At 41.4% G+C, this 24,698-nt stretch overlaps 2 protein-coding genes across 2 annotated transcripts; one reads left to right on the top strand and one right to left on the bottom strand.

Annotated features, from left to right (window-relative positions):
• The first annotated feature begins 711 nt into the window (after positions 1-711).
• On the top strand, positions 712-9,425 carry sp4 (sp4 transcription factor). Its single transcript, XM_003457280.5, has 7 exons — positions 712-1,455; positions 1,739-1,809; positions 2,814-3,164; positions 3,257-4,457; positions 5,143-5,341; positions 6,416-6,615; positions 6,921-9,425. Exons 1-7 carry the CDS (start codon positions 1,449-1,451, stop codon positions 7,190-7,192), a joined length of 2,301 nt encoding a protein of 766 aa, XP_003457328.2. The 5' UTR covers positions 712-1,448; the 3' UTR covers positions 7,193-9,425.
• Positions 9,426-14,676: 5,251 nt separating this feature from the next.
• Positions 14,677-23,175, bottom strand: cdca7b (cell division cycle associated 7b). The gene is made up of 10 exons (XM_005462021.3): positions 22,909-23,175; positions 21,031-21,174; positions 19,574-19,674; positions 19,122-19,347; positions 18,905-18,970; positions 17,732-17,914; positions 17,219-17,374; positions 16,913-17,062; positions 15,895-16,031; positions 14,677-15,176 (listed from the first exon to the last, which is right to left on the bottom strand). The coding sequence occupies exons 1-10, from the start codon at positions 22,954-22,956 to the stop codon at positions 15,155-15,157; spliced, it is 1,233 nt and encodes a 410-aa protein (XP_005462078.1). The 5' UTR covers positions 22,957-23,175; the 3' UTR covers positions 14,677-15,154.
• Positions 23,176-24,698: the final 1,523 nt, after the last annotated feature.

The following is a 24,698-nucleotide window of genomic DNA, read 5'->3' as shown; positions in this document are numbered from 1 at the left end:
CTATGCTTTTAAGTGCTTCCTACCTAACATTCACACACACATTCATACTCCGATGCATTGGAGAGCAACTCGGGGTTAGTATCCAAGTAGTCTCTCTCCATGATAAAACTTTCATAAAAATTAGAGACTGTTTATTTCTTTGCAACTGACCAAACTTACACATTCAAATACAAATTGTTCAAAAGGATCAAATGATTGTTTCCCCCACTGTAAAAAATACTATTGATTGGCAGAATGAAGCTATAATGCATATCCCAAAAGTTCAATTTGTCTGAAGAAGCATTTTTGTTGAACTAGCCAGTCAGAATCAACATATTCAATTCACAATTGCATAACAACAGCCAAACACACACACACACACACACACAAATCTTGTACAAGTGTGAATTTCCTAAAGCCTCTGGCAATGCAATGATGTAATTTTCTACTACATAAGATCTAAAGTTGTCAACAAGGGGAAAATATACGAGGTAAATAAATAGAAGTACATCAGCTTAGAAGCAACACTGTTGCATTTTCACCTTTTAAATGATTTCAAAATAATTAAATCATTTGTTTCCCTGATTATCTTATCTTTTTAATCGTTACTGACATTCTGAAACTGACACGCGCACACAAAACACACGGGCGCGCGCGCACACACCTCCTTTCCCGTTTGCCCAACCCCCCACAACACAGAAGTCACCGCCCTTCCCTCTCGCTCTCACACCAACATGACTACCGACACCGCCGCTCCGACGAGCCGGAGCATCACGGGAGTTGTAGTCCCGCTCGCGCTAGCCAGTTCGAGAAGGCGAGGCCTCACCAAAATACAACTCCCATCTCGACCCTCGCACGCCGAGCCCCGTCGTCCAATCTGAATATGTGGGAGGAGCGCGTCCGCCCACAAAAGCCACAGCTATCTCCCTGTATCCCCCCCTTAAAAAAATCAATTGTGCACGAAAAAAAGGGGAACACGCTTAAAATACCAACACAGGTGACGGTTTGTTTTCGGCGCGCGACGGACAGCGACGAGGCGTCCCCGCGTCGTGCGGCGTGAGAAACAGCGGTGACAGGCAGGAGCTGCGAGGAGGGTGTTGTCCTGATGCTTAAATGGAAGTGGGTGGGCCTCTACGGTCACACACTGCCAACTTCTCTGTGGATATCACTCTGACAAGCGCCAATTTGCTCGTTTATGGACTGTCTATCCGGTAAAGGAGTCATACGACGGATCTGTGAGGTGTCCGGCGGACCGGGGACGGTCACCGCTCTCTCTGTTATTTCCGTTATTTGGGGCTGTTTGATTGTTCCTGCGCTTGGCACCGCCCTTCCTGGCCGGTGGGTGGTTTCGTCAAACGGGCAGATCCGCCACGGCTCAGAGCCGAACATATAGGCCGTCCTCCGCCTGTGTACCCGGCCGGCCTTCTACCGTGAACTACACCCTCTCCCTCTCGGTATATTAATGCGTTATGAGTGGTAGGTACCCTCCCCCTCCCCGTCTCCACCCCTCTTTCCCTCTTTCTAGCCGTTTGACAGATAGGAAGCTCAATGCCCCTTTGATATTGATGATAAGGTTACTGGTTTCTCTTCTGTCTATATTGATCACCTCTGTGATGCCATATATGCTATTTTTTTGCTTGGATTTTATTTGCAGCATGCAGTGCCCCGTACAGTGCTCGGGACTTTGTAGTACTCAGTAATACCCAAGTGATAATATTATAATAGAAAATATTCTAACATTTCTTCCTCTTCCTCACAGACTCGAAGAAGGAATCATCTGGAACTGAAGGAGGGAAAGCATCTAAAAGGGGGAAAAGTTCTGGATCACAGGTAAAAGCAAGGAGACAGGAGTTTATTATAGTTCGTTACTTTTCCCTTGCCTGTAGGCCAAAAATGTACTCCCTCCCTCCCAGCCCAGCCAGCCAGACACCTCTGGGGGCGTTTCTCTGGTGAATTCCACTTCCTGCTTCTGTGCAGCCCTACAGTGAGCCAACCCAGAGCCTCATGAATAGGCTTACACGGCTGTCACACTTCAGCCGCTATACTTTTTGAACTGTCTGTTTGAATTATGGTCAGAATGATTTAATTCCGCACGTGGATATTATTGAAAGACCTGCAGCTTTGCTTAAGTGGCCCTGAGACTGTGACACTTCTCTCTGCAGCAGGTTGTATACATATATATCTTTGAGATTATTTTTGAGCCAGGCAGCTGTTCTTGAGCGCATCTTATTGTCATTAAATGTGCATGACGAGCATCGCTGCTGTGTTAATTTTCCTGCTCTTGTAGTTGTTACAAAATCTAGGCTGTTTCCCCGTGCACTGTTGTGAGGTGTTGAGCATTAAAAATTTGCCTGCGACCTAGTTCCTTTGAAAAGGGAGGAGAGAGAAGGCGGCATTTTCTTCCAGTGTTCTGAGAAAAGAGAAATGTGGTTCTCACACGCCCACCCACTCGCTTCCTGTAATACCGCCCACTTCCACTGACAGCTCTCTCTCTCGCTTTCACTCAGCTTTTTGTGTTTCTTTTTTCTGCACCATGTTATTTCCCACCCCTTGCTCTTTTTCCTTTTTCTCTTATTCATTTAAAATTAATCATTGCGTGAGCGTTTGCAATGATACCTGCTATCATCCCCGGCCTTAAGTTTTTTTTATCTTTACACATGTACTCTTTTGATTTGTTTGTGTTTGCGTACAAGCTGTTAATGTATGTTTCTAACCCTGACTCCCTTCTTATCCTTCCTTCCCCTGTCACTCCTATTTTCCCTATCACCCTTCTCACCCCTCCCATCCATCCATCCATTACTCCTCCATCCACTTTCCTCCATCGTCTCCTCTAGGATTCTTCTCAGCCCTCTCCATTGGCTCTGCTAGCAGCCACCTGCAGTAAGATCGGAGGGCAGGGGGGAGCAGAGGGGGCACAGGCCCAAGCAGGGGCCCAGCAGATCCAGGTCCAGGCTGGTCAGATCCAGTTGCAGGCGGGACAGATCCAGGGTCAAATAGTGGTGGACACGGCTGGGGGTCAGGCCTTAGTGCCCCAGCAGCTAGAACTGGTCCCGGCACAGTTCACAGGGAACGGCTGGCAGATCATTACAGCAGCGCCTACTATGGCCAAGGAGAACACCAGTCAACCTGTTGCTGTGACCGTGGCCACCACCTTGGCTAATGACAGCTCACCTGGTGGACGTAAGGTGAGGGGAGTGGTGTGTTTGTGCAAATGTTTTTTATTAATTTTTAATCCTTGTCCATATAACTGAATTACTGCTCCCTTCCTGTTGGGCAGGTAAAGGCAGTAGGTGGGACCAACAGTGTCGCAGCCAATCAGCAGCAGCAATTTCAGATCATCCAGGTTCAGAACCTGCCCAATGCTGGAGCAGGAGTCCAGTATCAGGTCATCCCGCACTTGCAGACTGCAGATGGACAGCAGATCCACATCAGCCCTCAAACAGCCTCCATCGGGGCCGTTCCCGAGCAGGTTCAGCTCATCCAGACTCCGAGTTCGGGCCAGACCCAAGCTATCATTCAACCCACCAACCAGCAGGCCATCCTGACGAGTACAGCCAATCAGACGGTTCCACTGCAGATCCGTCCTGCGCAGTCATTCCCACTTCAGCTGCAGACTCTGCAAGGCTCCCAAACTCCTGTCATGACCACAGTACCTATAAACCTTGGTGGCATGACCCTGGCTTTGCCTGTGATCAATAATGTTGGAGGGGGTGGAGCTGTGCAGCTTATCCAATCAGCAGATGGCACATTCTCTGTTGCTAATGGCAACCAGCTGGTGACAACAGCTGTGTCAGGGGCGGCTCCTACCACAGCTGCAGCTGGATCAACAACAGCAGTAGCCGAAGGCGACAGTGTGCCTGATGGGGCTCAAGTGGTTTCAGCTGGATCAGAGGGCGTATCAGCTGACGCCCAAGTGCAGAGCAGCGAGGCAGACTCTCAAAGCCAGAATCAGACCAACGGGCTACAGAACCAGACAGACACACCTGGAGCCATTCAGCAGGTGATTGTGGGCCAAGTGGGGCACCAGTTGGTGCAGCAGATCCAGCTGCAGCCCCAGGCTCAGAGTCAGGGTCAGGCACAGGGCCAACAGCAACCTCAGCACATTCAGACCCTACAGCTGGCTCCAGGACAGACCCTGCAGCCCATCCAGGCCTTCCCGAACTCTGCCCAGGTCCTTATTCGTACCCCAACCCTATCACCCTCTGGGCAGCTCACCTGGCAAACGCTGCAGCTACCCGGTGGAGTCTCCCTGCAGGGTGGTCTCGGGACAGCTGTGCCACAGCAGCTGACGCTGGCTCCGGTGGCTGGTGGGACTGCAGTTGGAAGTGGGGGGCTGGTCTCTCTTAGTGGAGCTCCCTTGACGCTGAGTGCAGCCCAGATAAACCCCGGGTCAGGTGTGCAGACGGTCAGCATTGCAGGACTGAGCACAGCTGGGGTCCAGGTGCAGGGCGTACCTCTCACTATTACTGGTCTACAGGGTAAGGGCATTATGAGAGTAACTGTCTAAATGTGTATTCAGCACCAGTCTGCTCACTTTCATAAACTGTAAATGCAATGGTGTTGTGGAGACAGAGAGTGTTTATTTCTTGAGAAAATATCATATTAGTCCAGTGCGCTAATCCCTCATATCATGACACACTAATCTATAAAGCTTGAATTAAAGGATGTCCTGCTCTCCTGCCTGCTCAGTTAGACTGTGTGTATGACACATAGTCTGTAAAAAAGTGCATGTTGCCGCTCTGTCTTTAAAGTGAAGACCAAGTTATTGAACCACATTCTTTCTAGTAACCAGCAGAGGGTGACTCTCTTGGTATCAGTTTGTAGAAAAGTCTATCAAAAATGATCCTACTTCTCACTTGTTTTAATACCTCAGCAATTCTTTTCCTAAAGAGTTAATGGCCCTCAGTATTAGTTTCAAGTCTTCTTGAGTGAATTTCATATGCTCATTTAGTAAATTTAGAATAGAACAGACAATGCAGCATATGCTTTAGGCCTAAACTTTCAAAGCAGATCACCTCAAACCAATGGGAGATATAATGGTGGCTCCATATTGTATGTACAGTCTGTAGTTAAAGGTGTTCTTGTTTTTAACTTTCTCTGTTGTAATATAGAAACTGTCCTTGTTTTTGATCATGTGTTTACACACTTTCAATCATCCTCCAGGTCAACCACAGGGTCAGGATGGGGTCAAAGTTCAGTCGTCTCCGGTGACTGTCACTGTGGGCAATGTTGCATCAGGCTCGTCAATGAGTCCAGACCAGCTGAGCTCCGTGCAAAGTTCTTCAGACCAGGAGGGACCGCCCAGCAAGAGGCTTCGACGTGTTGCCTGCTCTTGTCCAAACTGCAGGGATGGAGAGGGAAGGTATGCAAAGCATGCGTAAGATACTCATGATTATTTCTAGTCTTTGAAGGGACTTTGAATGGTCAGAGGATACAGTGAATCCAAACTATACAATCTCAAAGGAAGCAGTTTTTTGTTTTTGGACTTAAGTCTTTCCGTAGTGGATTTTTTTTTTCATCACCTCACAGCAGTTTTCTCACAGTACTGATTACTACTAACAAATTGAACTGTGTCAGTCTTGTCAGTTTTGTTATTCTCCATAAATCTCTAGTTACATGTTCACAATTTACAAACCAAATTATTGTATCCAGAATTTTCAACATCATGCATCAACAGTGCTTTAAAAAAAACATGCAATTGAATTTTGATGGCTTTTGAGTAAAAGATTATGATTCCTAAGCTGAAATTTTTACATACTCATATGTTGGTTACCATGGCCATATGATGGTTTTTTAAAAAAAAACATATGTATATATGCTAATGAGACATAAAGTATACTTCCTGATTCATAAAAAATTTGTACCTTGGTCTGCTACGCTGCTTAACATACATAGACGTGTTGGCAGTTGGGCCCAGCGCTCATGAGATAACTTCTGAGGCTTGCAAATGCAGAGGAGAAGTGGGGGTGGGGTGCAGGCAAACGGCTGAAAGAGAAGGCGGGGTCCAACTCGACAATTCATGCATCTGCATATACTAAATGAGACAAAAGCACAAAACTATATCTAAAACTGTTTTCACACATGAAGCACTGAAAATGCCGTGAGAATTGGCTTCTTAAATACAACACGCAGCAACAGGAGGAGTGCATGACAGCCATATTCTCACTACAGGAAATGCTCTATTTGGTTTAGGGGAGGGACTTTGCCTGAGAACATTTGTTTTCCTGCATGCGTCTCTTTCAGGTAATGCTAAAGCTTTAGGGTTACAGAGTATATGGGGGGGGGGGGGGGGGGGGGGGCATAAGGCTTTGTAATATAAAAATTATGGAATTACAAATATAAATATGTACTTATTATAGGAGTATTTTGAGTTTGATCTGTAGCACACACACACAAACCTCCTGGTCCCCACTCATAATACAAGTTTGTGTTGTAGGAACAGCGGGGATCCCACAAAGAAAAAGCAGCACATCTGCCACATGGAGGGCTGTGGGAAGGTCTATGGAAAGACATCCCACCTACGGGCCCACCTGCGCTGGCACACCGGTGAGAGGCCGTTTGTCTGTAACTGGATCTTCTGTGGCAAGAGGTTCACCCGGAGCGACGAGCTGCAGAGACACCGGAGAACACACACAGGTGGGAGAAAGCATAGACACAGACATGCAGGGTTATTTTGAATTGAATTTGAATTCACTGCTGAATGCAAACTACAGCTGCAAAGTTTTAATTTTACCCTCAGTTCTTGAGAAATGTCCAGCAGAAGCCAAAGGGGCATCTTTAAAGGTTGTTGTTTTTTCCCACCACCCAAATAAATCTATAGGGCAGAGAAAAGCTGAAAAAATAATTAAGAAGGTGGAATCATAATTTTTCTTTACTTTCTTTCTTTTAAAGTCTTCCCTAAAACATTAGTCTGATTTTTTTTGTTTTCCACACTGTTGCAGGAGAAAAGCGCTTTGAGTGTCCCGAATGCTCCAAGCGCTTCATGCGCAGCGACCACCTCTCGAAGCACATCAAGACCCACCAGAACAAGAAGAGCAGCGCCGCGGTGGCAATCATCACGACCGATGACATGGAGGAAGACACTCCTGAGGACCTCGTCGCCTCCCCGCAGATTGTCGCCGTAGCAACACTGTCACGTGACTCTGACCCCGCTACGCCGACCACCTCCAATCACCTGGAGGAAGAGGAGGAGGAAGAGGAGGAGTTTGAGTAGGCGCCTGCCTCCCGTCCCTTCGCTGGAAGGCTGGCTTCCTGTTTTTTTGGAGGTCTTTGCAAGGACTGTAAGGGGTTACTTTTCTCTTTTTTTTTTCTTCCTTTGTTTTTTATCTCAAATTTGACCTTATTTTGAAAGGGTTCGCTCACGAAGAGACTCTAAAGGGACGGACAGGGATCCATGCGATGAAGGGAAACCTGAAAAATATAAACAGTCTAAATAAAACAAAACTAACGCGTATAATAACAAAAGAAAGAAATTTAGAGTGTATCAAAGATTAGTTTGGCATTTATAAAAATTTAATCTATTAATAATTTCAGGTGTGGCGGGGAAGGGAATGTACGCAGATTAGCACAAGACAGGGGACCTGCTGAATTTGAAACCACCCGACACTGAGAGACATTTTCCTAATCACAACAGAACTCTATGCACAAAAGTTGTGTTCCTGCTTCACACCTGTCAGGCAGTGCTGAGGGTCAATCAAGGTACAGAGCTGTTGCAGATCAGTGACAGAACAGGGGCAGTATTGGGAAGGGGGTGGGTGTAAATGTGAGCTGTGTGAATGAGTGTGTACTCCCATGCTGTCCTGCAGAGGATCTACCTAATTTGAGTTTTTATTCATAGTTCAGGTTTAAGTCCTCAGATCAGATTCAGGTGTTTGATTCTTTTGCGATCAGATGACGAATATAGGGGGATAATTCTAAGAAAAGAAAAAAAACAAGAAGAGTAGGGGAGGAAAAAAAGCACATATAAAAAAAGATTTATAAAATGCATTCCTATTGAGGCACAGTGGCCATTAGAAAAAAAAGGGTTTCTATAGAGAAAAACAATCTAGCTTTCTACAACTTTGTTTGTGTAGTGAAAGCAATACTGTAACAATGACAATCCTAGTGAAACCATGTTTACATTGTCAGGGGAAGTTTTCTCTTGTTAATACAACAAGCCAGTTCGATTAAGGGAGGCGTCGAGAAGCAGCGCCGTAGTCCGGATGACCTGGTACCACAGGGTGGCTTTGACATCACGGCTGCACACTTCACGCCGCCACGCATTTGAAGGTTTTACAACATCAAACGAAACAACACGGCACGGTCGGCGTAACTGTGGTGACAGCGTTGCTTTCTTTTCTTTTCTTTTCAAATTTTTTTTGCTTTCTGTGCTCTGGTGACCGCCCCTCTAAACCTCTAAATCCCCCACCCCGCTACATGACCGATGTACCACAATTGCCTTAACACAAGCTGTCGTACAGAGTTATCTCCGGAGTGAGCCGGACGGAGTCAGAGGGGAGCTCTCCGGACTTGTAAGAGGGTGACGCAGAGGGCAAACCAAAGCACAGGCAGGTATATACATAAGACGGAGCTGTTGGGTGGGAGTCGGTCAGGCCGTTTAGCTACGTGGATATTACGAAATGTTTTCTGGTGGTGTTTCTCTGTGTTAGTTCAGTGCGTATATTCATTTTAAATTAAAAAAAATAATAATAAGATGCTTTTATTTGATAAAATTTATAAATTCTTTTAACTCCCCCACCCCTCCTTAAGTATGTTAACACACAGGACCCCCACTGTGTATGGCTAATTTATTATTTATCCTTGATTTGTAATATTTGCCTTTTTGCTGGAGTTGTATTTGTGTGCGTTGACTCTGAGGTTGTGTACAGCATGTTTCAGTTCTTTGCCGTAGTGCTGCTTCTCTCTTCTTTATTCTCTGTGCTTCAGGTTTTTTTTTCGTTTTTTTTCTTTCTACGTCTGACCATCGCTGTTCATTTCTTCTTCTGTTTTTTTTCTCTCTGCGCCATAACGTGTTTTTGGAGAAAAAAAATCAACAAACAAAGAAGAAGAAAGCAAAAAAAAAAAAAAAAAAGAAAAAGAGAAAAAAGGAAGAAAAAAAATAAAGTTACTATTGTTTAAAGCTGAAAAAGGTTGATACCAAACAAATTTAGATGTTTTTTGGTAATATTTTGTGTGACGACTTCTCTTTTTTTTTCTTTCTTTGATATTTTGTAGTGACATCTCATTTGTAAATCTTTTTCTAAAGATGTTTGTTCGTCTCCATGACATTTGATAATGGGTTTTTTGGCAGGTCAGCCTCAAAGGCTCCAGTTTATTGATATTTTTAAAACTGGTTTGTACAAATGTGTTATGTCAACAAAAAACAAAAAAAGGGAAAAAAAAAATTACAAGCAGAAAAGATGCTTTGCCTGCATAACACTTGACAATAAAGTGATTCTTAAAGTGAGGCTCACATTTCATCTCTGATGATTCTGAGTGGGGAGTGAGTCACGGGGAATTTATTTTATTTTTACATATGGTGCTCTTTGCACAGACATACAGCTATAACTCGTGCCTCCTCCTTATTACTGGGTATTCTTCTCAGCTGTGTTTTGACAGCAGTGATGATGAAGTAGCCGCCCTCCCTGTGGGAACAATTACTGCTCCCGGGTTCCTCTTTGTGCCGCTTGTGGCCTTCGGAATGGCGCTGCGAAGATCTGACCTGAGTCGCAGGACAATCGTTTGACACTCAATAAGAAATTTGTCAAACCTGCTTGGATGAATTTCTTCTTGTTTATTTCTGGGGCTTTTTCTTAGATGATGGAAACTCCAGAAATTAAAAACAATCAATAAAAACAACATCTTAATTGTAATGCCAAGCGGGGCCTGTGAGGGTTCACCCACAAGTCACTCTGTCGGGTTTACAAAGCGTGTCACGTAGTTGGCACCTCACGTGTACCTTTGGCGCATCACTCCTTTGAAGCACTTCAAAAACAGTTCGCAGCCCTTCTTTCTGCACCCTCAGGTGCTTCTGTCAAGTTTTGTAGGTATCAATTATTTTAATCTAATAAGCTATAGAAGTATCAGAACAAAGGCAGACTTTTTTTATTCTCCTATCACACACTGAAACATGAGGGGCGGGAAAAGGGGGGGAAATTTTCTACAATAAAGCCTCTCTGTGGCTCTTCAGTGCTTTTAAAATCCCAGTAATGTTAAGTGAGCACCAGGAGACCCACACTGATAGTTAAGGCATCATGGGTAAGATTAGAGCTTCAAATGATAGCTGTAATATTTTTCTCACTCAGTCTGCATAATAATGAGATGCATAGAGAGCCGGTGACCTCAGGATGACCTCTGACCATGCTTTCACCCTTGTCCTTAGGTTCCTAGTTATTACATGACACAAGCTGGTAACCAGAGAGACCAGCAGATGACCTGCACCTGACCCCACTCACCAGGGCTAAATAATACCAGATACACACAAAATAACTGCTAATTCAGGCTCGGCTGGTGCAGCCTGTTAGGCTACTGTGTTGTAGTTTAAACATGTGTGGTTGATTCCCCCCTTACCTCTCGTTGAAGATGCTCTGATGTAATACCGACAACTGTGAGAGTTGAAATCATTTAACTTGTAGCCTGTAAACGTACGGCTTTGGCACCATTAATTTAGCGTTTCATGGGTTTTTTTTTAGCTGAAATCCTGTAATTGCTGAAATATTTGGGAAGCTTGGTAAATTTAATGGGAATACATCGAATTATTCACCTATGATTTGATAAAGTTCACACAGACGAAGTTTCGAAGTTGTAAAGTAGCTGAACATCTTTAATATGTACATGTACAATGATCAAAGAAAATTTTGATTCAGAAAAAATCTGAATGAATATTAAAATCTCATATTCTTTAAATCACTTTAAGAGTGGAATGATGTATTTTAAAAGCCTAAACTCAAGAATCTCAAATAAAAAACAGAATATCTGTAAAACATCTTCTGTGTGTGTATGTCTGTGTGTGTGTGTATCAGCAAGTGAGTGAGATAAAGAGTAATAGGAGCATCTTCCTATCACACAATAGGAAGTGTGTTAATTATGAATATTTTTTAGTTAAGGTTCAGACAGTGACTAAATCTAATTTACTCCTGACCCCATGGGTCCCAACGTGAACCTCGGAACGCATAATTTTATACTTCAGTCAATGGTTGTCATGTCCAAATTGACTTTGAAGCATCAGAAGAAGCTTTATAGTATTTTTTTCAGAAATTAGAAGTATAGTAGTTACAGTGTACAGTGTAGTAAAGTGTGTAAGATATATTTTTTTTAAAAACCCACAGCTCCATGGTGGTGAAGGTCAAAATCTCTACTGGGAACTTTTGATCTGGACTGTTTAAAGGGCCAGTTACTCCAAATGACCAAAGCTGTGCATTGACCACATGCTGCCAGGCTTTAAATTCATGCATTAGTCCCCTACACCAATATTTTTGTCAACCTGCAGCTCACACAGCTCATCTGTGCAAGAGAAACCATCGCGTTCAGAGTATTTTCAGGTCTACATTTTACATTACACAATTTTTGGAGAGTATTTGACATTTTTTGTTCCCGACTGTGATACAACTACAACATTTCAATGAAAGCAAGTAGAGGAATCTACAAGCCCATCAGGGTATGTGCATTTTCACATGCATTTACAACATGGCTGTGAAGATCTGCTGATATCTTCCAGGCTACAGGGCTCAGGTAAGACCCAGATCCACACAAACCAAAATGGACATAAAATATCAGGTAATTTCTAAGGACCTGAGTGGTGGTGATTAAATGTCTCCTTTTAGTTTTACGAAAACAAAATCCCATCAAACATCACTGCTGAAGATCTGAGAGATCTTTTGGTGGAGAAAAGCAAAGAGACACTCACAGAGCAGTGAGTTACTGTGACACCTGAAAGTCTGTTTGTGAAGAAGTGTAAATGCTGACAGAAAACCCCTGTTTTGTTTTCTTTTGAAGGCTTTGGGAGTTTGAATTAGACGATTTCGATGAAGAGGAAGCCAAACCTCTTCTGAAACTGGTGAGACTAGAAAGCTCACAAGACTTGTAGTCATTTGGAGATTTATTTTTTTTCATTATGTTCACATATCTCTAGAAAAAAATGCACTGTAAATGTGTTTTTCATTTTAGGTGTGGGCAGTGAATGTCATTAACAAAATGAGGGATATAGAGTTTCAAGCGTGGATGCTCCTTAAATTTCCAAAGGCCATACATCCTAAATTTCAATGAGTCACATCTGACATACAATTGTTAATCGTCCAGCTACAGTGTTTCAATATTTCTGTGATTCTTTAAATATGTTTAAAAGATCATTCCTATAATGTTATTCTGCAGAACACCTGAAGTCCTCAGCATGGTGAGAAATTACATTCGAATCCTGAAAGAGAAGCATCAGGAAGCACAAAGCACCGCACACGAACTGGTTATAGAGGTAGTTCCCTGCATCCTGCAGGGCTTCTGGGAGCTTCCTCCTAGCCCCCTGTTGAACAGGGCCTCCCAGAATCTGAGAATAATCTCCTTCAGTGTCACTAAAACTTTCACAGCGATGGAAAGCCAGACCATCTTCTCCTGCTCCATTAGAGATGACATGGTCCAGAGCATATTTGCAGAAATCAGAGAAATATCCTCAAGAAATTCTATTCACCAACATTGCAAACTTTGCACCAGTGCTGCTCATTTCAATTGCTGATGTAGCAAAGAACCATAAATCCAAGATCTTCAAGCCCCCTTCTGAAACTCCACCAATTTTTGGTGTTCTTTCCAATGAAGAATGTCCTTCTGAAAGACCCTCATTCTGAAAGTCTACCAATGCCTGCTGTTCCTCTCAGCGAAGAACCTCCTTTTAAAAGTTCCCTGTGAGGAACCTCCTTCTGAAACTCCATCCATGTCTCAGTCAGCTGTATCTGTTATCAATATTCCAGAGAAGTCTGAAGACCTTAAAATCAGGAGGAAAAAGAAGAAAGAACGGGGTTTCTTCCAAAAACTCAAAAGTCTGTGCTGTTGCTGTGTCAGACCCAGAGAAACTGACTGACTATGAGACTTGCATCTGTCTGTTCTCACTCTACAAAATCAAATAAAAAACTCATCAATATTTCTGCATGAGTCTGCATCTATATTTAAATTTTTTTTTTCCTTTAGATGTCTATAAGAGTCTCTTAGGGTTCCTCCACAAGTCCAGTAAGTAACATAACATATTAGTATTATTATTTTTAAGAAAACTTAACTCATTTTTACTGTTAACATATTAACAACAGTAACGGAAACTGGTATATAAAACCTCAGAATACATTCCCTCAAAAAAAAAAAATGGTTTGATTTATATTTTTATAACTGCTGAATCTTTGCTGAAAAATAAGCTGAAATACAACGAATCATTCACATGAAAGTCAAAGTGCAGAGCTGTTCAAAGCTGACGTTCAAGTAGGAAACACCATAATATTTGCAGAATATCTTCTGTGTGTGTGAGTATCAGCGAGTGAGTGACATATAGAGAAAGAGGGGAACTGGCATCAAATGAACAGGTAAAATAGTTTTTAATCTTGAACTGTTTTGTGGATTTCACGTTAAGACTCACTGTGTGTTGGTTGGGAGATCACCTTTACACACTATAAACAGAGACATTAAAATAGGTTAGATGAGTTGAAATGTGGGAGAATCAACTACAGACAGACAAATGCTTTCAGTTCTAATCATCCAGTCGGAAAAAATGATTCTACAAGTCATCAACTGCCCTGATTTGAACCAGCTGCCTGCTGAAGACAAATCCACCAATGAAAAATAAGCCTGAAATTAATGTACCGATCAGAATGCTCTATAATTTCCATACATTTAAATTCACCATCTGAAGATAAAAGCCAACAGCTTCGAGCTAGACTGCAGTAAATACTGACGTACGTTACTCTGTGGGAAATCCCGGTCAAATTTCTCTCGGTGCACCTGATGGAAAGTCTTAACTTAACTAATCTTAACTCCTATCAAAATACTGTTTGAAACATGAGGGTCCGAAAGACTTGTTCTACACAACAGTGTGTTTTTAATGTTACTGGTGTCAAAAATGTGGTCACAGGAGTGAAGAAAGTTCAGTCTTTCCTGCTGTTGAGACAAACTCCTCACTGGAAATACAATGGATCTCTATGGGTCAGTTAGAAGGTACTCACTTCACTTGCATCCACACAGTTCAGAAAGGGTCCAAAACTAATTGGACATCAACAAAAGTCACTTTTTCTTTTAATGTTCAGTTTGAATATAAGCATGTCCTTTCCTCCATGTCTACATGTCTACATGCTTTGAGTTTGAGCCGACGTGATTGGCTGATTAGATATTTCTTTTGGTGTGCAGTTAGAGTGGGGATCATACTACTTAAACTCAACAGACAGATACAGATTTATGTTTGCACTGTGAGTCAGGATGTAGGGTTACACATTTCTTCTTTAGTGATCGAAGACATAAATTCATGACCAGAACCTGAGGATGCCCTATATTTTAAAATCTTTTTACAAATACCGAGAGTCCAAATACAGCAAACCTCTTCAAACTGAAGCTGAGTCTTGGTTCAGAAATGTAATATTCACAACTTTAGGTCAAACAGATTCCAAAAACCGGTTGAGCTGTTCTAACACTTACATTATTATTATTTTTATGATGATTATGATTATTATAGTAGTGCATAAAAAAACCAAACTGTTCAGATAGTAATGTCCTTTATTAGGATTAACAGTAGACGGACAGAAAAGCTGCAAAGTAACTCAGTTTTAAAACAGTAGTTTGTGTTAAAGGCTGTTTGTACCCGAATCACAAAAATTAAAAGATTACAGCTGTCTGAGCGACATCACGATTAAAAACAACCCAAAAGAAAACAAACCTCCAAGTAAAAAGTGAGTACTGGCTTTAAAACAAAGAAAAAGCATCCCTGCATCTTATGCAGTCTTAAAAAAAAAAAAATCAGCATATATAAAACATAGAACAGTATAGGTGCTTCAGCTTAAGGTGAAAACAACAATAACAGACTTTTGATTTAGTATGTCTAGTAAAGTTTGCTCTAAACCTAAAAATGTGCATTTAAAATGATTTCTACAGTACATGTACTGTGCAGCATCAGATCCTCCTCCCCTGGATATCATCTGTTTTTGCAAGTTCTCTCCTCTGATCGGGTCTCTTGTTTTCACTGCAGCTCTTTTCGAATACTGCAATGGAGAAAAAAAAAAACAAAAAACACAATAAGACATGACAGCTCTAGTTTTTAGCTGCTGGCTGAATAAAGGCTGCAACCAGTGGTTATGATCATCATTGATCCGTCAACAATTTCAGTCTGAACACACGGTGCTCAGAGCTCAAGACTGAATCGATCACTGCCTGCATACTGGCCTTCAACCAAAGACACCAAAAAATCAATGACACAACAAATACAAAGCAAACAAGACCCAACACTTATATTTACGATCTATCCATCTCATGTGCCAGCTAATCATTGCAATGATCATTTCTGTAATTGCTTAGATTCACACTCAATTAGTAAGCATCAAAATTAGGTATTTTAGGAAATGTTTACTTTATAATATAAAATATCAACATCAAGTATCCAAACTGATGATAATATTTGCAACATGCAATTTTATCTAAAGACATAAAAAACCCATTATTTTTGTGGTTGACAATGAAATGAACCGACTCCACCTGTACTTAATAAAACAGTGTAACTTTTGTAAATCAGCTGTAAAACTAACCACACCTATCAGCGCTATTTGGGGATTGCGCTCACACGCCATTTACTTATGCTGTTTAGTAATTGGTGCTCTTTATTGTTAATAAATTTAGAAAAATAATTTTACATCATATCAGTTTCTTGGGAAATCCAGTTTGTGATATTCAAAACAAAACAAAAATCCCAAACCACAGACTCACCTCTCCAAATACTCGTGCACGTTGTCGTGGCCATTGTAGCGAGCCAAACCGACCAGAATACCGGTGGCACAGCGGCCCTCTTTCTTACGACACAGACTGCAGTTGCACATCCCTCGGCAGATGGGACACGACCACATCTACAAAGGAAAGATCCCAATTCTGTTTGTTCAGTTGGTCACTAATTGTCTGTTCTTCAGGCTCGGTGCTTCAGCACACTCTATTGGAAATGATTAAATAATTCATATAAATGGTCTCTGCTTTGAGCTCAGTAATAAAGAATAAGTAACAAATTGTTGGTGAAAAATCTATAACCTTTCATCTCTTTGTTAGATTTTTGTTTGTTGAAGCTTCCTCGGTTTGCCCCCAGTCATACTGAATTCCTCCTCAACTTAAATCACAGCTCTCACTCAAATCTGAGCCACATGTGAGCTCCTTAGTGGAGGAACCAAGATCAATATGAAGCATAGCTGCCATAGACACATCTCAGGCTGGACACTATGTGCTAACACAGATATTCCTCATCTCCATACTCCATCCATACTTAAATTACAACTGATACTTGACAGCAATGATCATCAGCTAAAAGAACACTTGATGTTTAAAAAAAAAAAAAGCCTGCACATGTGCCTTAATATATTTTAGTCAAATTTACAACATTTTGTACCTTTTGTGCTCAGACTTTCCAGTAATTACATTGAAGTTTCAGCAGGGGGAGCTCTCTGCCTTGTACATTGAGCTATGCATGTACCAACTGCTGTTCACGTCTAAGTTTAGTTTCATTTAAAAATTCCTGATGACAGAGGATTTTAAAGAGATTCAGAATATTGTCCACTATGTAAGACTTCCTCACTTTGCAGCGACTTTTTGTAAAAACAAATAAAAAAAAGAAAATTTAAGAATGTAATCACAACAACCAAAAGATTATTACTTATGCAAAAGACAAAAGAAACCACGATCGCCTGGGGTACACCAAACCCACAGTGAGAAACATGTTTAACACGTGTGGATTAGGACTAACCGGGTCTAGCAGCACGGTGCGTACATCCTCTCCATAGCGGTTCTTCAGGCACGGTCCACAGAACTGACCTTTGGCCCCCACACAGAAACCACTGCGGCACACTGTCTTAGTGTCCAGAGTCTTCTGTCTGCACTGGTGACAGGAGCTTCCCTGGAAGAGAACACACACACACAGACACACATACAGGGTGAAAAAAAAAAAAACAAACCTCTAAGGAACTCTCACCAACTCAGGAAACCTGAGAATACAACACACTGCTGCAGACTACCGTTAGCCCTAATCTGAGGACGGCCTGATGAGACTCACATTCTCCTTGTCCCAGATCTTGTCTTTGCTGCGGTACGCTATGTTGTCCAGGTCTTCTTTGGTGATCTCGTCGACCGACTTCACGGAATACTGACTCCTCCTGGAAGAATGGCTCTTTCTCTTTTTCTGTTTCTCACCAACATGGTCCTCGTCCACCTGCCAGGTTACATAAAATTGAGATGCCACAAACAAATTTTATTCATCCTTACTGACTAAATATCAGTTTTATACATAAAATCCATATTGGATGTTTTAGGAGTAATTGGTTTGGTGGAAAATGTGCACACAGTACTTCACTAAAGAGCTCTCAAAAGTAAACATCCAACTATACAGAGTGTCAGTATGACATTTACAATTTATATGCACGTCTCTGCTATAAATTGTACCAAGTCCAGATTAAAGACAAGGACATTTTCAATAACCTGCTTGATCAAAACCTGCTTTGTTTCCTGTTGAATTCATCCATGCGTTTGTGTTGCTATATGGCAGCAGACAGTGTGTTGGGTGTTGTACCTCCACCAGTCTCTTGATGTCTACAGAACGGGGGCTTCGGACATGAACGGGCTCGCTCTTTTCCTCCACTGCAAAGTTCTCAGGAGGACGAGCCTTACGCGACGGGTTCCTCCTTTCTGACACCACACCCGTTTCAGACTTGCGTTTCTTTGGCGTTGCCCTCTCTGACAGCCGTTTCTTCTTCTGCGGAGACAGAGCAAAGACAATGTTTGTCAGGAAAAACACAGAATCTGTAAAATAAATAAACAAAATAAACACAAAAACATGAAAAAAAAACCCCACCTATAAAAATATTTTACATGCTTCTTAGTCAAACATACACACCAGTGTCCAGTTTTGCATTTGTTTTCTTGTTTAGTATTATGTGTGTTTTTAAAGCCTACTTACAAGAACAGTTCATACTTGGGTACAGACATATACTTAGCAAGTATAGTCTTATTTCTACATAGTTTGAATGCACCAAATATAAACTCTTCTGATATTTCCATCTATTTCTATGAGAATATATCTTTATAAGAATGTGTAGAAATTTTAACCAACTGATGCTGGACATTTTCTGCTTTTTGATTGTAGTCTGAGTAGTATGGACCCATTAAATTTGACAGTGCTTTGGTTGAATGTACTGTAGGTTAAAAAAAACAAACTACTGGTGGCTGTCAGTGTTACCCCTCAGCCTCCTATTACATACATCTATGGCATCCATTCAAAATAATATGTCACTTTGTTCTCAAGTTATTGCATTCACAAGATTTTCAGACTTGCCTCTGGCCTTGTGGTCAAGGTCATCGGGATTAGATTTTTAGTAGATGCATCAATTGTATCATTTTGAAACATACGTCACCTCATTCAAGATGGTGACGACAATTTCCCATCAGCCTTTTACGGCTGAGGTCCAAGACAACAACGAGTGAGAGATTTTATTTACTGAAATACAGTTTTACAACCACTGGTTATCATCTGGCTGCAAGTCAGCCTTGTAATATTAGCTATTAGCTTTTTTTAATTAATCTACATTTGTAACAATGACCAGTATAGTATCATTATTGCATAAGGAAACTGTCAGGAAGTCTTGACCTCAATACAACATTCGATGGGCTTCCAGATTGCTTCACTATTTTTATTTTTTTTTGTCTATTTATGTCCCCATCACATGAAACTGCCACATATACTCACCTGAGGAGTGGTGGGTGCTGTCAGGTCAGCCATCGTGGTGCTCAGATCAGCAAACAACTTGGCCAGCTAACAAAAAACAAAACAAACAAACAAAAAAACATCACCACATAATCAAGTTAAGAAGTACTGACAAAGAAAAAGCTGTTGTATTATTGTAAATATGTCAAGACGTCACACTTTGTCAGAATACGAGGAAAGGGCAGGAAGGGTTCAATACCATGGCCTTGTTTTCTTGGATGTTCTTGTCTCGTTTCTTTAGGCTATGAGAGAGCTCCTCCTCCTCTTTGTCTTCATCCTCCTCGTCCTCCTTTTCTTCATCCTGTTTCTGCTTCACCGTCTGCCTTCCTCTGGATATCTGTGAGAGAGATTTTCCTTTGACTGGCTTTTTAACACTTTTCTCTTGTGTTTCCTTCTTGGGTGAAGACACTCTTTTGACGGGAAACCTGAGGAGAAAGTTTTAAAAAACAGTCTCTATTCAATCACTGCAGCACAACAGACATGAAACAGACAGAAAGAGAAACAAAAAAAAATGATAATCTGAATGCTCATTATGCTTTTTCATTTTAAATAATAGCGCCCAGTTTCACTCTAATCAGTTTACTTAAAAACAACAACAGAAACTAAAAACAACCCAAAACTTACTTAAACCAGTTTTACACATGCACCTACCTCAGAGCTACTAAAAGACTCCTTCTCTTTGCTGGTGGGGCCTCCTCCTCATCAGAATGGAAGCCTGTGTCTATGTCACTGTCCTCTTCTGAATCCACCACCTGCAGAAAATAGGGATGCAACGATACCAATTTTTTCAAACCGATCCGATACCGATACTTGGATCTGAGTACTTGCCGATACCGAGTACAAAAACCGATACTGCTACCACACACAAGTTAAACTTAACCAGTAGTAAAGAAACGACCCCAGACAACTCTTTAACCCAAACGAAACGTTTACTGAATGTAAGGGCAGAGACAAATACTGTACAACACATCCCTTTTTTAAACTCAAATGATATTCCAATTCCTTAACCAAATGAAATACACTGTATAAATGACATAATTCCCTTTCAAATTATATTAAACAACCCAACTTATGTTATCACCTTTTGGTAAGTGACTCACTAATATACACTCCAAAACACGTTATATAAATCCACTAAACATACAATATTCACACATGGGCTCCACACACTCACATTCACACTTGTTGCAGGCCTGTTTGTTGCTCACGCCGGACGATGGAGAAAAATCCTCTTCTCCCCAGTAAGAGCACAAAAGTCTGACTAACAGTTCAGCTGATCGGTAGGTCGCCGTGCACCAGTCCCACACTAAATCCACTCCCTGCGGACCCGATGCTGTCTCTGCTACAGCGCGTTAGCGAGTCACTGTCCAGCTCTCCGACAGTCCATAGCGGCTGCCTCCTTGGCGAAGCCAAGCAGTCCGGGCTAGCCTTTAGCTTCGGCGGTCGTAGCTGGAAACACAGCACGGTGGTGCGACCATTGAAACAAAAAGTCACTTCACCCACACTCTGTTGTGAAGCTCTCACACGGTCAGCTTTCTAGTCACACACTCTTTTGTGCTGGTTAACCTCAGTAAAACTAGCCGAGTCTCTCACTTTGGTTCAGCTAACCTCGTGCATCTCCCCATGCAAGGTCCCGTTTTATGCTACCTTCACAGGCCTCCAGAAAATTAGAACTCTGAAAAATATTTTAACTCCCTTCAGAGTTACATACCATAAAATAATACTTTTATGATTAACATAACAGTTTGATTGCTCTAATTACCTGTATTGACCTTGCGACATATTACAGGGCAAATTATATTCAGGGTAGAGTTACATCACATAACATCAACTGTGAACACCTTATGTTACCGTGGCGTTTAAGTCCATGGGAATTATGAGTATCCACTCCCAAATTCCCATCCGGGCTACATTAGTATCGGTTCATGGTATCGGTTAACTTTTACGAGTACGAGTACGCACACATTTTACAGTATCGGCCCCGATACCCGATACCAGTATCGGTATCGGTGCATCCCTAGCAGAAAACCAAAGAAAAAGAAAGCATGCAAGCTTCTGCTTTGGCTGTAACATTTTTGTGAAACAACACAGCGTTAGCAGTTTCATACTTTGGTCCTTAGTTGTTTATTAAAGCGTCCTCTGTCCTCTTCTTCCTCATCCTCACTGAAACCTTCAAAGTCCTCCTCGCTGTCTGACTGGGTGAACAGATGAGCCAGCTCAGCAGTTATAAACTTGGATTTAAAGCATGGAGCCTGTTGGCAGATATGTAAAGCACCATATTAAACAAGTTGCCGTCAATGCCCTTCCTGTACATCGGCATGAAAATTTTTCCAAGGATTAAGCAGTGAGAAAACAGTAAAGGTACTGCATATACCAAAGTCACAGATCAGTGTTTACATTCTTCACTAGAGGGAGCTACTTCGCTCTTAGTGGACAAGCTTCTCCACTATGTGAAAGGTGTGGTGAAAACAAGAGGCAACTTCCAGAGCTGTGAAATGAGGCCAAAATGCACATGCCAGTTCCTTTCATTGCCACTTGAGGCCGACTCCAAAAGCACGTCAATCCTGACAGACTCCTATGTGTGGTCCTCCACACAGTGCATTGCTGTTTGATTCTCCAGTGCCTTCATTTTCTGTGGCTAATAATAATAATATTCATATTAATATGCCTTTTCCTCATATGATGTTTTTCTTTTCTTCTGAGAGATCTAAAGGTGGCCTGTTTTGCTCTTCCTTCATTTGTCACACATTTACAATTATAGGTTCTCCAATGTGTGCTATTCTTTTGTTTTGTATATATTCCTCTTGATTGTACACATTTCTTCTGTTTGCCATTTATTCCTGTCGTCTTACGATTTATATCTTACTCCTCCTGCACATGCACTCCTCTATGTACAATGACAATAAAGGGCTATTCTATTCTATTGTATTCTAGATGCTCATATTTAACATGGCAAAAAAAGTAAAATAATTTGATACAAGCCTATCACAAATATTTTTTTTCTTCACACTTGACTCTGTATAATGTCAAAAAGTAAAAATCTGTGATCGTTTCTGGCACACATCTGTGGCTGCGCGTAGAAGTACCACCTACCTTGTGGACAAACCTTCTGTTTGTTAGGTGTAGCCAATCAGAGTAAGCTGGCTCTAGGCAAGGTGAATGACCCTTTAAAGCCCTACTTTTCACATACTTTGGGTGCCTACATTTTGACAGTGTAGGTCAAATAGAGAGAAGATACCAAAGCACTGATTGTGCAAAAAAAAGAGTCAGTATTTTTAAATTACATATGATATGCATGATTTCCAAATTTTAAATGGAGATGTGGGCTTTACAATAGAAAAAAACATCTCTCCACCATTACTGATGAAGTAAATATAAAAGAATCCACCACCTTAAATCAGATGTTATAGTAGCATCACTGTTTCAAAATCAATTTTATAGGCAGCTTATCAAATGTAAAGTCTGTTCACAGGCATTTATGTAGGGGAGAGGCTCAGATTTTACTCGCTGTAAATTAATCTATGTCATCTAATGAGCTTAACTGAGTAAAACTTTGTCTCAGCAAAGCAGCTGATGTCCCAGTTGTTTGGCTAAACCACCCCTTTCAGCTTCAGCGAAGCTGACCTTTGACCTCGCAGAAAAACAAACCGGAACCCACCTATGAAGCCCCTCCATAAAAACAAAACTAAACCCATCATCAGCTAATTTTTACCACAAGCTTAAACTCAGAATGTACCTGAACACTAATCTGAAGCTGAGCACGTATGAAGTCGTTGGTTTGCCAGATGACATGTACAAAAGAAACCTTTGAACTAGCCTGTACATAATTCAGAAAACGAATCGTAACTTTAGTGATTCAGGCCGACCATGCCACCGATGTTAGCGGCTTTGGATCTCGTTTAGTGACTCGGCAGGACTTTTCTTTAACCTAAAATCCAACAGGCAAAAGAAAGCCACGCTTATACGAGATTTGCTCTACGACTTACCTTTGACGTGAGGGTCATTTTACTCCTTTTATAACCAGACTGTGGCATGACAATAACTTTTATCTTGTTACATGAGACTCGGCGTTAGAGGTGGATTTAAAAACTAACCGCTAGAAAAGCCCGGCGAATGCAAACATGGGGGTTTTGTATTTGCTGGTCTTTTGCTTAATTTATAGTTAAGTCCAACTGCTTAAACTTTGAGACTCCACTCACGGTCTTTATAACAAAACACAACGGTCTCACTCATTTGTAGGTTTTGGTAAAAAGGTTTATCTACGTTTTGAAGTAGTAGTACTTCTACTTTCCCCCATTACTCAAAATGGTCTAGTCCACTTTTTCGCGCGAAAAACGGCATGTGGGCGTGTCTATGTTTAGAGCCAGGGAAACCTTTGCCTGAAGGCAAGTTTCTTGTCGTTATGATAGGAGTTTTTTGCTGACCATATTTAACGCGGTTCTATTTTCTGAAGTGGTGGAATATAAATTAAGAACAATAACTTAAAGACAACAGGGAAATACAATGTTGAGGTGCTTTTCTTCTTGACTCTTATAATACTTAAGTTTTCTAGAGTTATTAACTTTTTTGCATTACTGAGGAAAACTGAAAAGAAGGTGTTTGATGTAACCTCTGGACATGGAAAGAGGACAAAGAGACCAAAATCTGAAAATGAAGTGAAATGATGTGAAAAAAGCTCAAAAGATCAAGAACCCACTGAGGTTGACTTCGCTGTCGTGAAAGTTCATGCACTCATGGACTGATGCAGACTGATGAAGAGGACCACGAGCAGATCGGGCACTGAGAGTGCTTTCTTCATCACAGAAAAGATGATGATGCTGTGAAGAAGCGCTAAGATCTGTCAGGTGCTCAGCTAAAGAAGCTGCCAGCTTCTTGGTTAGACAGTTAAACTAGTTGTTACTCATGTAACCTTCACTCATATTGTCTTGTTGCTACCTATTTTATAATGATTCAGAGACTGAGTTCACAGAAGACTTTGAATTAGCAATCTGTCCTTATATAGAACTCCAGGAGTCAAAACTTGTACAACACAGGACCTTCCAATAACCTGGGAGTATCACATAAAACCTGTAATGTAAAATGTGGACTTGTCTTGTTGTTGTTGTTGTTTTTTATTTAATTTTCATGATATATATGATAATATCATAATACCATATGACTAGTACAGAGTATCTAACATGTTATTTGTCATGGAGAAATGCTTCAAACAACACTCATCACAATGGATCTTAAAGTATTGATAAGACACCTGTTAATTAAAGCATCTGACATCAGCAGCATCACATTTACTTTTTCTTCTGCTGCCCTCAAGTGGCCACAAAGTAAATAACAGGTACTTACATTCCAGCTGTGAAGATTCAAACCACAAACACCTTTTCCTCTCAGGAGTGCTCTTCTACATGGCTTAACCCTCGAAAAACTCACACAGTTGTAGGAGTATTCTGATGTCACGGCAAAAATAAATCACATTACAAAAATGCTGCTGTATGAAGCTTTGGAGTAGAAAGTACTTTGAGAGTTCAACTGAGTAGAAAAGTGCTAAATAAGTACCAGTCCAGTTCATTTAAGTCTCATTAGGCTGATTGTGCAGACAAATATGTGTGTTTGGATTCTGGCCACTCTGTTATGCACTGGTTACTTTGATCATATTTTCTATAGCAGGGTGTGTTAGAGACACTGGCTCTAATGTCCTCCATGCACTGATTTGCTGTTCTGTTCTACTCTGGCCCACTTAAACAGCCCAGGAAGTCCTAGAGCTCCTTATTTGAAAGGATTT

This window comes from Oreochromis niloticus, linkage group LG22, assembly GCF_001858045.2.
Source record: "Oreochromis niloticus isolate F11D_XX linkage group LG22, O_niloticus_UMD_NMBU, whole genome shotgun sequence".
Taxonomy (NCBI): Eukaryota; Metazoa; Chordata; class Actinopteri; order Cichliformes; family Cichlidae; genus Oreochromis; species Oreochromis niloticus.
The sequence above is the reverse complement of the archived record's forward strand: the minus strand, read 5'-3'. Positions and strand labels throughout refer to the sequence as shown.